Source organism: Oncorhynchus gorbuscha, linkage group LG18 (assembly GCF_021184085.1).
Source record: "Oncorhynchus gorbuscha isolate QuinsamMale2020 ecotype Even-year linkage group LG18, OgorEven_v1.0, whole genome shotgun sequence".
NCBI lineage: Eukaryota > Metazoa > Chordata > Actinopteri > Salmoniformes > Salmonidae > Oncorhynchus > Oncorhynchus gorbuscha.
This window is the reverse complement of record NC_060190.1, coordinates 31553529-31567630: the sequence shown is the minus strand read 5'-3', so window position 1 is coordinate 31567630 and position 14102 is coordinate 31553529. Positions and strand designations below refer to the sequence as shown.

The following is a 14102-nucleotide window of genomic DNA, read 5'->3' as shown; positions in this document are numbered from 1 at the left end:
CACGTTTCTTTCGATAATTTATTTTGTACAGTAAAACAGTATAGAGGTTGTGTTTACATCCTTTCCCGTTGGCAGAAAATAACTAATTGAGAGGTCACCCAGAAAGTGAATTCGGGCAACCATATCATAAATGCATGTGTTTTTTTTTTTTTAAAGGACAATCGCAAATCAGAGGGGTCAGAATTTTAGCCGAGAAGCAACATGGGCAGTCAGAATGCAGCTGTCTAGGTCTTTACTTTGGGGGTCTGTAAGCGATCTTCCTGCTCTTCAGCACTGACCACCTGTGCCTCTTCATGTAATAGACCAGGGGGATCAAGATGGCAGAGCCCATGAGCAGCTGGGGGAAGAAATAGTTTGAGTGAGATGGGGTCAATGTCAACTGTGATGAGAGTAATGTGGAAAGGGAGCAATTTGGAAGCAAGGGTCAAAAAGACAAATCCAAAACAGGGGATTTGACTTAGTGACTCCTTTCAAACATCTTATTTTATGTTTATAAACATGACAAGTAGTGGTTCCAGACATATGAAATTGAATGTAATGAATATAATTTAAAAAGACATGAGGGATCCAAGCAATGCCCCACATAGACCTACCAATTTTTAAGACTACAAAGGTATTGTGTCAAACAATGGAAAGGAATGTCCTAAATCATGGATGTATTCACTAGAAACCAACCAAAGAAAATCCCAAATAGAGGGACTACCTGCATTTGTACCCCCCCCCAAAAAAAATGTTTTCATTGTTAAACATATTCTATTGAAAAACAGTTTGCACTATTGTATACACCCTAGGTTGCAAATACATTTCTGATTACAACCATTTCTATTATGGCAGTGGTTGGCGCCTCCCTGCCAGCTTACCTTCAGGCCCATGCGTTTGCGCTGGTCGTGCTCAGGCTCGGCCGCCCACCGGAGGAAGGTGCACACGTCCTTGGCCACCTGGCTCATGGTGGCTGGGGTTCCTGTCAACACATGAAAATGGAAGGTTTTACTTCCAATGACTGACATGTGATAGTCTTCTCTACTTTAGATGAACGCACTGACTAAGTTGCTCTGGATAAGAGCATCTGATTAACTTCTTGAGTGTAGGGGGCAGGATTTTCATTTATGGCAAAAAAACACCCATTTGAAACTGCCTATTTCTCAGGCCCAGAAATTAGAATATGCATATAATTGTAAGATTAGGATAGAAAACACTAAAGTTTCCAAAACTGTCAAAATATTGTCTGTGAGTATAACAGAACTTATATTGCAGGTGAAAACCTGAGGAAAATCAAACCAGGAAGTGCTGTTTTTCCTGAAAGCTCTCTGTTCCATTGGATGCCCTGCCTCCATTTAAAGGGATATCAACCAGATTCCTTTTCCTATGGCTTTCAAGGTGTCAGTCTTTAGACATAGTTTCAGGCTTTTATATTGAAAAATGAGCGAGAAAGATAACATCGCGTCAGTGGATAGCTGGGTGTTCGCAGAGTTTTGCATGCGCAACAGAGTGGGGCAGCCATTGTCTCTCTCGCTCCTATTAAAAAAGCGACAGTCCCGGTTGATATATTATATATTTTAAAAACAACCTGAGGATTGATTATAAAAAACGTTTGACATGTTTCTGTGGACATTACAGATACTATTAGGAATTTTTGTTTGCAATGTCGTGACCGCTCGAGCCTGTGGATTTCTGAACATAACGCGCCAAACAAATGGAGGTATTTTGGATATAAAAATAATCTTTATGGAACAAAAGGAACATTTATTGTGTAACTGGGAGTCTCTTGAGTGCAAACATCCAAAGATCAAAGGTAAGTGATTTAATCTATTGCTTTTCGTGACCAATCTACTTGGCTGCTAGTGTTTACTATTGTCTACTGAGATAGATATTCTTACATAAATGCTTGTTATGCTTTCGCCGAAAAGCTGTATTGAAATTTACATTTACATTTTACATTTAAGTCATTTAGCAGACGCTCTTATCCAGAGCGACTTACAAATTGGTGCATTCACCTTATGACATCCAGTGGAACAACCACTTTACAATAGTGCATCTAAATATTTTAAGGGGGGTGAGAAGGATTACTTTATCCTATCCTAGGTATTCCTTAGAGGTGGAGTTTCAGTTGTCTCCGGAAGGTGGTGATTGACTCTGCTGTCCTGGCGTCGTGAGGGAGTTTGTGCCACCATTGGGGAGCCAGAGCAGCGAACAGTTTTGACTGGGCTGAGCGGGAACTGTACTTCCTCAGTGGTAGGGAGGCGAGCAGGCCAGAGGTGGATGAACGCAGTGCCCTGAAATCTGACACGCCAGGTGGATTAAAAACAAGCTAAACTGTGTTTTGCTATATTGCACTTGTGATTTCATGAAAATTAAATATTTTTAGTAATTGAATTTGGCGCGCTGCAATTCAGTGGGTGTTGATGAAAATAATCCCGCTAAAGGGATGGGTGCGTCAAGAAGTTAATGACAAAAATGCGAGATGTGGAATACACTGAACAAAAATACAAATGCAACATATGTTTCATGAGTCAAAATAAAAGATCTCAGAATTGTTCCATACACACTAGAGGTCAACCGATTAATCGGAATGGCCGATTAATTAGGGTCGATTTCAAGTTTTCATAACAGTCGGTAATCTGCATTTTTGGACACCGATTATGGCTGATTACATTGCACTCTACGAGGAGACAGTGGCAGGCTGACTACCTGTTATGCGAGTGCAGCAAGAAGCCAAGGTAAGGTGCTAGCTAGCATTAAATGTATCTTAACATAATCACTAGTTAACTAGTAATATCAACCACCATGTGTAGTTTATCTAGCTTGTCCTACGTTGCATATTATCGATGCGGTGCCTGTTAAATTATCATTGAATCACAGCCCACTTCGCCAAACGGGTGATTTAACAAGCGCATTTGCGAAAAAAGCTGTTGTTGCACCAATGTGTACCTAATGATAAACATCAACACCATTCTTAAAATCAATACACAAGTATATACATTTTAAACCTGCATATTTAGTTAATATTGCCTGCTGACATGACTTTATTTTAACTAGGGAAATTGTGTCACTTTTCTTGAGTTCTGTTCAACAGAGTCAGGGTATATGCAGCAGTTTGGGCTGCCTGGCTCGTTGAGAACTGTGTGAAGACCTTTTCCTAATAAAGACAGCCAACTTCGCCAAATGGGGGACGATTTAACAAAAGTGCATTTGCGAATAAAGCAAAATCGTTGCACGAATGTATCAAACCATAAACATCAATGTCTTTCTTAAAATCAATACACAGAAGTATATTTTTAAACCTGCATATTTAGTTAAAAGAAATTCACGTTAGCAGGCAATATCAACTAGGGAAATTGTGTTTACTTTTGTTCAGTAAATATCCAATAGCAAATCATTTTATTTAACCAGGCAAGTAAGTTCAGAACAAATTCTTATTTACAATGTTGGCCTACCCCGGCCTAACCTGGACAACACTGGGCCAATTGTGCGCTGCCCTATAAGATTCCCAATCACGGTCGGTTGTGATACAACCTGGAATCGAACTAGTGCCTTAGACCGCTGCGCCACTCGGGAGCCCTTAGTCTATTCATCTATAACCAGAACCTATACATTCAGTCTGGAATGTCAAGGGTCAAAATGGAGTCTTGGGAGCGATGCAAAAAAAAAAAAAAAAAAAAAAAAGCACTTTCTGAATCGATTTATCATTATATAATTTCAAGTTAGTGATCCCTAGCAGAGGGAATCCTACTGACCGTCCTCAAACTCCAGGACCTCATTGTAGATGGGGGGAGCCATGCCGATGGCCTGGCCAGGGAAGTAGGGGTTGTAGTAGAGGCCCTCTCTCACCTCCACTCCAGCAGGGGGCTCACAGTAGCCTGTCAGCAGGGAGAACACATAGTCTTCACCTCCATGTCTGCAACAATGGAGAAAAATAACTTAGGACATAGCACTTGCAAGCTAAGGTACAATACCATGGTAGCAGTGGAGTGTCTTGTTGTGGATTTACGAAAGTATGATCCTGCTTCATACACACTTAAAAATATTTTTGGTGAAGTAAAGGTTACAATATATTCTACCTTGAATCTAACGTTTCGTTTACTGTCGATATTCCCAAATCACCAGATACTCTGGAGCATGGGTCTCCAACAGGTCAATCGTAAGTTACCGGTAACCCGCAGCCCACCTATGAGTAGCTCGCCAAACAATTCTGAAAACACATACATTATCCACCGCAAACTGTCATAAACAAATCGTACAAGTATCAGACACTGCAAGCTCCCATCTAATCAGTACCATTGACATTATCCCAACGCTGGTTAGCCACTATTGGCATAAAAAGCGAAACCTAAAACTATCTGCCAATTAATTTCCAGCAATATTGCCCGCCTGTGTGGTGAGTACATTTGTCTATCACTCCGTGTGTAGCCAGTTGATGTGATACCCATCGTGTAAGTTGACAGATACTTTCCCAAAAACCTTATCAATTCAAATGTAAACTACAACGTAGGCTTACCAGGCAGAAGTATATCATTTGTATCTATTATTTGTCATTTATAAAGTTTGCCATGAAATGAGCAGCAGCAGTGCGGAACCATCACTAGACCGCCACATTCCTCACATGCTAAATGGGCAATTTAAGGGGAATTAGTAAAATCATGTTTTTTTTTTAGGTCTGTAAGAAAACAAGTATTCTGATGTGATTTAAGCATTGGCATGTACTCAGAACATCCAATGTTTCTCTATGAACAATTGTAATGTTGAGTGAAAAACAGAACATATTCAGATTATTATTTTACCAGGTATATTGACAGAAAAGTGTCAAAGAGAAAGTAGTGCACTAAGGACCCAGGGAAGGAGAGAAGAACATGCCTATTAGAAAGCTACCCCAATAAATGAGTAGCTCTGTGACAGGTTACACTTTTTTGTTGTTGCTCTCCTGCTAGAAAAGATTGGAGAACGTTGCCCTGGAGTGAGCAACAGGGTACCTGGCATTGACAATGTAGCTGAGATCTGGGGGCAAGGCTCCCCCGTTTGCCACACGGGCAGCTTCTGGGTTTGGGTATGGCTTGGGGAAGTAGTCTGAGAGCTTTCCTGGACGGGTGAACATCTCTCCTGACTCGTCAGGGCCATCCACCACCTCAATCTGAGCAGAGAACAGACAGTGGTCAGTGACATGGAGAAGGACCAAGACGTCCCTAGAAACTGATAGGTCATCTTTTCATTTTTCACTCATAATGGTTAAAGTTAGGATTTGGAAAAGCTGATCCTAGAACTGTGCCCAAGGACACGTTCTAGCCAGTGACTGACAGTCATCTGTAAGGCCATGACCTTGTTTAATCTAATGGCCAAGGACAAACCCTTACCTCCTCAGCCAAAACCTTCACTTCGGCCTCTGTGTGAGACACTCCGACCAAGTTACGGAAGGCCAGGTACTCCATGCTGTGACACGCTGAACACACTTGCTTGTACACCTGATATCCACGGCGAATGCTGCAATATAAAGAATAACAGACATTATACCCAGTCCTCCTTTTCAGGTAAATATGATCTAGCATGTAATAAGATTCCTTAAGAAAAATTATATTTCCTTAAAATTCTAAATGTCTCAAATCAAATTTCCTATTGCTAGCACTGGAAAAAGCCTTGGTGATATCATATGATGTAATTGTAATTGGCCTTCATGGTTAGGAGTTAGTTAGTACCTGGCGTGGTCGAGGGCTGACAGCATGCCGCTGTGGGTCCAGGGGTAGTTGGGGGGATGAAGCTCCAGGTCTGAAGCCTTAACCGACTGCTGCAGCATCAGCGCCAGTCCGGCCCCTCCAGTTGTCAACACACCCAATGTTGTCAGGGCCACCTTCTTTGACCTGGGTAGACTGGCAAATGACATGTTGGCCTGTTGAGGAAGAGAGTCGACATAGAATGAATGTAGCTAGCTCCTGACATTTGTCGTCCATTTGCTCATTTGAGGTATTATTCACCGCCATTTTTGCCTTAACCAAAATAACCGTAATATTGTGGTCAATCTTTGTTGGTTCATGAGATCACTGAATATACATCCCATGTCAAGGCAAAGGCATACAACCAAGCACTTATGAAACTGCCCTTCTATTCTGGGTTTCACAACAGAGGAGTCAGACTTCTTGCATCACAAGAGGACTCGGGTAGGCAAACAGCAACATAGATAGCATAGCTAGTGATTAATGAAGTTGCATGAAGTCGGTAGGATATCAATTTGCTACACTGGCTGGCAATGAATACCTTTCACAGGGATAATGATAACCACACACGAAACACCGAGAAACAAGCTCAAGTAGTTAGGACGTTTCCCAGTTTGCAGCCTCAAAATACTGACTAACGTTAGCAAGTTTCTAATCAATTGTTTTCAAACTGGCTATCGAGCCACCGAACAACGTTAGCTATGTAAAATTCAAACTAGCTCTGCTCTGGCTCAGTTACCATCTCAATGCTGGCTACTTGGGTTTTCCTTTCTAGCTTGGTAGGTAACCAATAGTGTAGGGATGTGACAATTCACATCGGTCCCTGATTCAAATGTATTAGATACAAGTGCATCAGTCAGCAGACCCCAAACCGATCCAAACGTAGCATGCATGTCAGGAAAATCAAAACGTTACAAATCGCCAGTTTACAAAAAACAGTTTGCTCATGTTATAATCTTTCTACCTTACGAAAATACCTAATATTTTGTGACAACCGATGCTTTCTCTCCTTCAGTGTCGAACTGCATGTAACTGTGTCGAGTCATTGATCTAAGTCATTTTGGATGCCGATCAACCACAGGCAACATCAGTAGCCTGGTCAAACTGTAGACGGCCTGTTCCTGATCTTGTATATCTACGTGGCACCTTCAGCATTCAAACCCTAAAAAGGCTTGTGTGATATTACGTTTTAGTTGAGTAAACCCATGTACTGTTGACTAACCCCATTTCGTACAAATTTGCGCAACCACTGCATTCAAACGAGGCTGCAATAAAAACAAATGGGACTAGCGACTGCGTTAGCATCAACATCTGCGGTGTGAACTACGTTTATATTCAAGCGTTGATTGACATGGTAATGACCCGATAATATTGGAGAAAAGCTGGGGGGAAAAAACGGACCTGTCGGCAAACTTGTCTTAGCAGATGTACAATCATTGCAAATTGAATTATGGGGCGTTTCAAGCCCCAAAGTGTGCATAATTGTTCACTCGCAAACTCAATCAAAAACGAGGGCTGAAGGGCTTACGTTGCAAACTTCTCTTGTTTGGCTAATTGTTTGGACCGAGATGGTGATTCCCCCAAGGGCATAAGGCGAGGGTGAGTGGACGAGGGTGTCTTGAGTTTGAAACGCCGCACTAGTCAATTGTACTGAATGCATTCATTTTTTGAGTCACCACTGCAAGCCATCACGACTCTCAAAAGCTGCAGTGTACTTCTTAAAATCAAATCTAATATTATTGGCCACATACACATGGTTAGCATATGTTATTGCCAGTGTAGCGAAATGCTTGTGCTTCTAGTTCCGACAGTGCAATAATATCTAACAATTCCACAACTACCTAATACACATATCTAAGTAAAGGAATAGAATAAGAATATATACATAAATATATGGATGAGCAATGCCAGAGCGGCATAGGCAAGCTGCAATAGATAGTATAAAAAACAGTATACATATGAGTAGTGAAAGATATGTAAACATTAAAGTGACTAGTGATCCATTTTTTAAAGTGGCCAATGATTCCAAGTCTGTATGTAGGCAGCAGCCTCTGTGTGTTAGTGATGGCTGTTTAATAGTTGGATGGCCTTGAGATTGAAAAACAGCTTCTGTCTCTCGGTCCCAGCTTTGATGCACCTGTACTGACCTCGCCTTTTGGATGGTAGCGGAGTGAACAGGCAGTGGCTTGGGTGGTTGTTGTCCTTTATGATCTTTTTAGCCTTCCTGTGACATCGGGTGCTGTAGGTGTCCTGGAGGGCAGGTAGTTTGCCCTCTGTGATGTGTTGTGCAGACCACACCACCCTCTGGAGAGCCTTGCGGTTGTGGGCAGTACAGTTGCCATACCAGGCGGTGATACAGCCCGACAGGGTGCTCTCAATTGTGCATCTGCAAAAGTTGGAGGGTTTTAGGCGACAAATTTAAGTGGGTCTAGGCTGACAGGTACGGTGGAGGTGATATGATCCTTGACTAGTCTCAAAGCACTTCATGATGACAGAAGTGAGCACTATGGGGCGATAGTCATTCAGCTCAGTTACCTTTGCCCCCTTGGGTACAGGAACAATGGTGGCCATCTTGAAGCATGTGGGGACAGCAGACTGGGATAGGGAGCAATTGAATATGTCCGTAAACACACCAGCCAGCTGGTCAGCGCATGCTCCGAGGAAGCGGCTAGGGATGACGTCTGGGCCAGCAGCCTTGCGAGGGTTAACACGTTTAAATGTCTTATGTCGGCTACAGTGCAGGAGAGCCCACAGTCCTTGGTAGCGGGCCACGTCGGTGGCACCATCCTCAAAGCGGGCAAAGAATGTGTTTAGTTTGTCTGGTAGCAAGAGGTTGTCCGTGATGTGGCTGTTTTTCTTTTTGTAGTCAGTGATTGTCTCTAGACCCTGCCACATACGTCTCGTGTCTGAGCCGTTGAATTGCGACTCCAATCTCTCTGTACTGACATTTCGCTTGCTTGCTTGCCTTGTGGAGGGAATAACTATACTGTTTGTATTTGGCCATAATCCCAATCATCATGTCATGGTTAAATGCGGTGGGTCGCACTTTCAGTTTGGTGCGAATGCCGCCATCTATCCATGGTTTCTGGTTAGGGTAGGTTTTAATAGTCACAGTGGGTACAACATCTCCCATGCACTTCCTTATAAACTCACGCACCGAATCAACGTATATGTCGATGTTATTCTCTGAGGCTACCCGGAATGTCCCAGTCCGCGAGATCAAAACAATCTTGGGAGCGTGGATTCCGATTAGTCAGACCAGCATTGAATAGTTCTTAACATGGGTACATCCTGTTTGAACTTCTGACTATAGGAAGGGAGGAGCAAAATGGAGTCGTGGTCAGTTTTGCCAAAAGGAGGAAGGGCCCTGTATGCATTGCAGAAGTTAAAGTAGCAGTGATCCAAAGTTGCCACCACGAGTACTACAGTCATTATGCTGATAGAATTTAGGTAGCCTTGTTCTCAAATTTGCTTTGTTAAAATCCCCAGCTACAATAAATGCAGCCTCAGGATATATGGTTTCCAGATTTCATCAAATCCAGTGAAGTTCTTGGAGGACCGTCGTGGCATCGGCTTGAGGGGGATATATACGACAATAATCAAGGACAATTCCATTGGGAGATAATACGGTCTGCATTTGATTTTGAGGAATTCTAGGTCAAGTGAACAAAAGGACTTGAGTGCCTGTATGTTGTTACAATTACACCATGAGTCGTTAATCATGAAACATACACCTCGCTCTTCTTCTTCCCGGAGAGATGTTTATTACTTTCGGCGCGACGTATAAAGTATCCAGGTGGCTGTATCGACACTGACAGCATATCCTGAGAGAGCCATGTTTCCATGGAAAAGATTGTTACAATCCCTGATGTCTCTCTGGAAAGCAACCCTTGCCCAAATTTAATCTACCTTGTTATCTAGTCTGGACATTAGCGAGTAATATACTGAAGCAGTAGGTGGTGTGCGCACCTCCAAAAGTCTGACCAGAAGACCGGAGATAACTTTAGCTCCGCTCTAAAAACCAGATTCACACATTATATAAACTCTTTATAGTGTTTTATTTACATTTTAGCGGTGAAAAGTTAGATCAGGTGAAAAAAGCAGTTTGCACACAAGGCTTATCTCCCCCTTTCTCTATCACGCAGTAGGTGTCACTTCCCCACCCGCCATTTTTAAAAAGACCCGACAGAGCTCATTGTCTTCTTTAATCATAAAGACGGCAACATGGTCTTGTCATTGATCTTGCTGGAAAGGGAAGAAATTCAGCTTTACAATGGTATTCATATTAGTTAACCTGAAAGTATTATGTTTTTTGGGTGCTAAAATAAGGTAAATTGTATATTACTGCGCAATGTACAAAAGAGCGTAAGCTAACTATAATTTGCTATGTTATTTTCATCTATGCCCTGTTAAATTGTGTTTTACTGGAATAAAAGTAAGCTAGTGCTACCGGAGACAAATCTAGATATACATGCAGCATGGAGCATACAATAGATTTTATTTTGATTGTTCAGGTTCACCATCAGTAATAGTTTTGGTAGTTTTGCTTTAAACAATCAGTGTATTTCATAATCAACAACTTTAGCATTTTAGCTATTTTTAAAACTACTTAGCTTGTTAGCTAACACTTCAAGTTAATCCTTAACCTAACTCCTAAACTTAACCCCTAGCCCAGCTAACGTTAGCCACCTAGCTAGAATTCATAGTAATTTGAATTTGTAACATATCATATGAAATGGGTGATGGACACAAATAAATTCATACCCGTGCTTGACCTGGACTGAAATAGTACTGTTTAGGACCTCCACAATGCTTTTGAGCTAATATTCAATAAAAGGAACAAGAGATCAAGAAGTAGAACATGTGGTGCCGGTGTTGTGCCGAAACCCAATTCTTCATTGCTGCGACATGCTTGCTAGTTGAAATTTCTGATCACGTTCGGCTGAGTTTTATTATGTCGGTTTGATCGCAGGGAGGCACTAGTAATGTCTGCAGTTTTCGGTTTGGCCATTTGTTCATGTGTATTAATCCACAAATACCCCCCCCCCTGAAAAAAAAATCTAATGAAACGCAGATCAGAAATCTCAACTAGTAAGCAAGTCGCAGCAATGAAGAATTGAGTGCGTGCGCGTTCACGCGAAGGGGGTGGGGGTTCTGGCAGGGGGTAACTTTTCAGCACAACACCAGTAAGGTAAACTCACCCCATTCCGTACAAATGTGTGCAACCGCGACATTCAAACGAGGCTGCAAAGAAAACTACTGGGACTGTAGCGACTGTGTTGACTTCGAAATCTGGGGTGTGAACTACGTTTCTATTCAAACGTTGATCGACATGGTAATGGCTCTATAGTATTGGAGAAAAGTTTAAAGTTGACCCACCGTTACGTGTCATGCTGTAACATACAGCACGCATAAAGCAATTATTTGTCTTACAATCTCTCTCCACCAGGTGTAAGCACTTCTCTCTACCAATTGAAAACAAGAAATGGACAGGGGGTAAGGGGGATACCTAGTCATTTTTTTGCGTCATCACTGCAAGCAATCATGACTCTCAAAAGCCACTTACTTACCTTCTGAAGATCACTTTAGCACTGCTCTAAAAACCCGATTCAAATTCGACACAAACCTAGAAATAGGTATGTAATAACACATTATACAAACTCCTTAGTGTTTTATTTAAATTTGAGGCGATAAGTTGGACAGATCGAGTAAAAAAAAAAAGCAGTTTCCCCACATCTCTCCTCACTATCACGCATTAGTTTCGCTCCCCGACCCGCTATTTTTCAAAACCGACGGAGCTCACTGCCTTCTTGAATCATACAGAAACGGGCAGCGTGGAGGTCTCGTCATTGATTTTGTTAGACAAATGGTGCTTTACAATGGTAATGTAATGAAACAGCAGGGAGCAGTTCTCGAACCCTCGACCTTCTAGCCGGAGGTCCGGCGCGCTATCGAAGTATTACGTTTTTGGGGCGGAAAAATAAGGTACATTGTACGGACCAAGGCGATGTACAAGAGTGAGTTAGTTTACGTAACTCAGCTCAGGTGAACTCCCGTCCAAGTCAAGTACTGATACACACCATACTAAATGGATGTCTCGGATTTATGTAGAGTATTACGAAATGCTATGAGACCAGGTTGGTGATACCGGCATTGGCACACTGCTTTGATTCTAAAGTCAACTGCTTTTCAATTTCAACGCATGCTCCAGTATCAAACGTAACATCACTATTATCAACCATTCATCACGTCAAATGTAGCAACGTTACTTCGCACACTGAGTTGCACTTCAACATGCAGCTATCTACCTCACACTGGGTAACATAATCACTGCTCGAGTGACCTTGTCTGTGTTAGCTAGCTACCCGGCTAGCTGTCAGGGTGGCTTTGGAAGTATTTTTTTTTAGAAACGAACAAACTCTAAAACAACATAAACATGTCATCATACCCGAGGAGCCTTAATCATTTTTGGCGTGCATAGGAAGGCTCGTCCAGTCCCCGATAGCACGACCACTCGTAGTGCCGCCATCTTCTTGTCTTCTGATGCCTCGAAAGACAGCGAAACGCTGCTGGATCCATTGCCCCTCCCCTTCCCTACAGAAAATTACACAAGAAGTGTTTATACAACATTGCCACGTGTTTATACACGTGTTTGACAGCCGATGTTGTGTCATATGTATCGACAATGTCTACATAATCATGTTTTATTGTTCGAACGAATGAAATATAGCGAATATCAGACGTTATTTGGAGTTTATTCATAAAAAGTTGGGAAGGCCATAACCAAAACGGTGACACCTATTGGTCGGGGGACTTTAAGATGACAAAACTATGTTTTTAACTGTTGAATTCTTCTTGAAATTATTGAATACTCTTATTTGGTCATACAGCCAGAAGTTGCAGGGCCTACTTTCCCCTCTCCAAAAAATCTAACATGCAGCCCATGACTGTCATATTTGTAAATAAAAGGTACACTGGTATAATCATATGAAAATATTTGTTGTTGCATGCTTCAAGCAGGATGTAGGTAACATATTGGGTAGACCTGAATGGTGAGATAGACCAGTAGATGGAGTCAAAGCCCCATGAAACAAGCTGTCTGGTAAAATTTTGTCAACAGTGTGCAAAATGGCAATGATTTGCCATTCTGCTTTACAAGAGCTGTAATCTCCTTCCAGCAGTAGCGGTGTGTTGGTAAAAACACTGGGGAAGCCAAGCCCCCCCCCCCCATATTACAACCTACACTGTGTGTGTTGTCATAATTGCGTTGTTTGCTGTTAATTCATATGCCTTGTGACTGTGATCTAAAGGTTGAGACAATAAGAAGACAGTGGCAGAATAAATTCAACCACACCTTTGTTTTATCACAAAACCAGATAGCAACCTCTGTCCGGTGATGTCCTTGACGCATATTGCATATAACAAACAGTTACATGACCTACAGCATGGTTAAGCAAGTTAATGTTTCTGACATTTTCAGATAACTACACAACTTTTGATTTATAACTACAGAGTGTTTACCGCAAGTCGCAAAGGAAACAGGAGCTGCCTCCACTATTCCAGCACCATTTCAACTTCAACATTTCAACATAATCAAATCACCTCTGCTTAGTCAGTGACACAGTGACAACTAAAAGATACCAAAACATTTTTTGTCCAATCAACATAAGCTAAATAGGATGTGGCTGTACATGGTTCTGATTTCTGTTTGCGCGTGTACGTGCGTTCACTTATTTTTTGTTGTCCAAGGCTACCTGGCTAAAATGCTTGCTCGCTAGCCTAACTTCCATTCATGGACAACATTAGCTAGTTAATATTAGCCTTCTACATCTAGCTACTGTACATATTGAATTTCTATCCATTCAGGCCAGTGTATGAATTAATGGTTGGATCGCTGTTATAATCATTGGCCAGTACGGAGAATTAAGTCAAACCACAACCACATCTCCATCCATGGCTAATTTAGGAAAGGGACCATTTTTACTATCTAGCTAGCCACCAGAGGACAACCACACAACGAGATGCAATAATTCAAGTTGTTTCTGTGAAAAACGTATGCTCTTAAAGACATTTGATAGGAGAGATGCCAAATACAAGTTGGCTTCTCTTGACACATGTTTTTTTCCACCACCATTCACAGTTGAGCTCGCTCAGTTTAGCTCAATGCTGATTGGCTAACTTTTTATACTTTTTTTTGTCAAGGGAGGCCAAATGCTTGCTGGCTTCCCTTGCATTCAATGCTACTTGCGGCAACAATGTCATACTCGTTTGGACCAGACTGTATCAGATAGATGACCTACACATAGAGAGACAGAGGGGCGCTGTTTCACTCGTTTGGATGTTTTCTCCTCTGAGATACATTCTGCCTCTTGTGAATTGAATGAAAATTATGAAGCCCAGAGA

At 41.9% G+C, this 14102-nt stretch overlaps 1 protein-coding gene across 1 annotated transcript; it reads right to left on the bottom strand.

The window, feature by feature from the left end:
* On the bottom strand, positions 1 to 12283 carry LOC124003683 (cytochrome c1, heme protein, mitochondrial). Its single transcript, XM_046312197.1, has 7 exons — positions 12148 to 12283; positions 5685 to 5875; positions 5346 to 5472; positions 4968 to 5125; positions 3735 to 3895; positions 861 to 961; positions 1 to 337 (listed from the first exon to the last, which is right to left on the bottom strand). The coding sequence occupies exons 1-7, from the start codon at positions 12226 to 12228 to the stop codon at positions 233 to 235; spliced, it is 924 nt and encodes a 307-aa protein (XP_046168153.1). The 5' UTR covers positions 12229 to 12283; the 3' UTR covers positions 1 to 232.
* Between the last annotated feature and the right edge of the window lie 1819 nt (positions 12284 to 14102).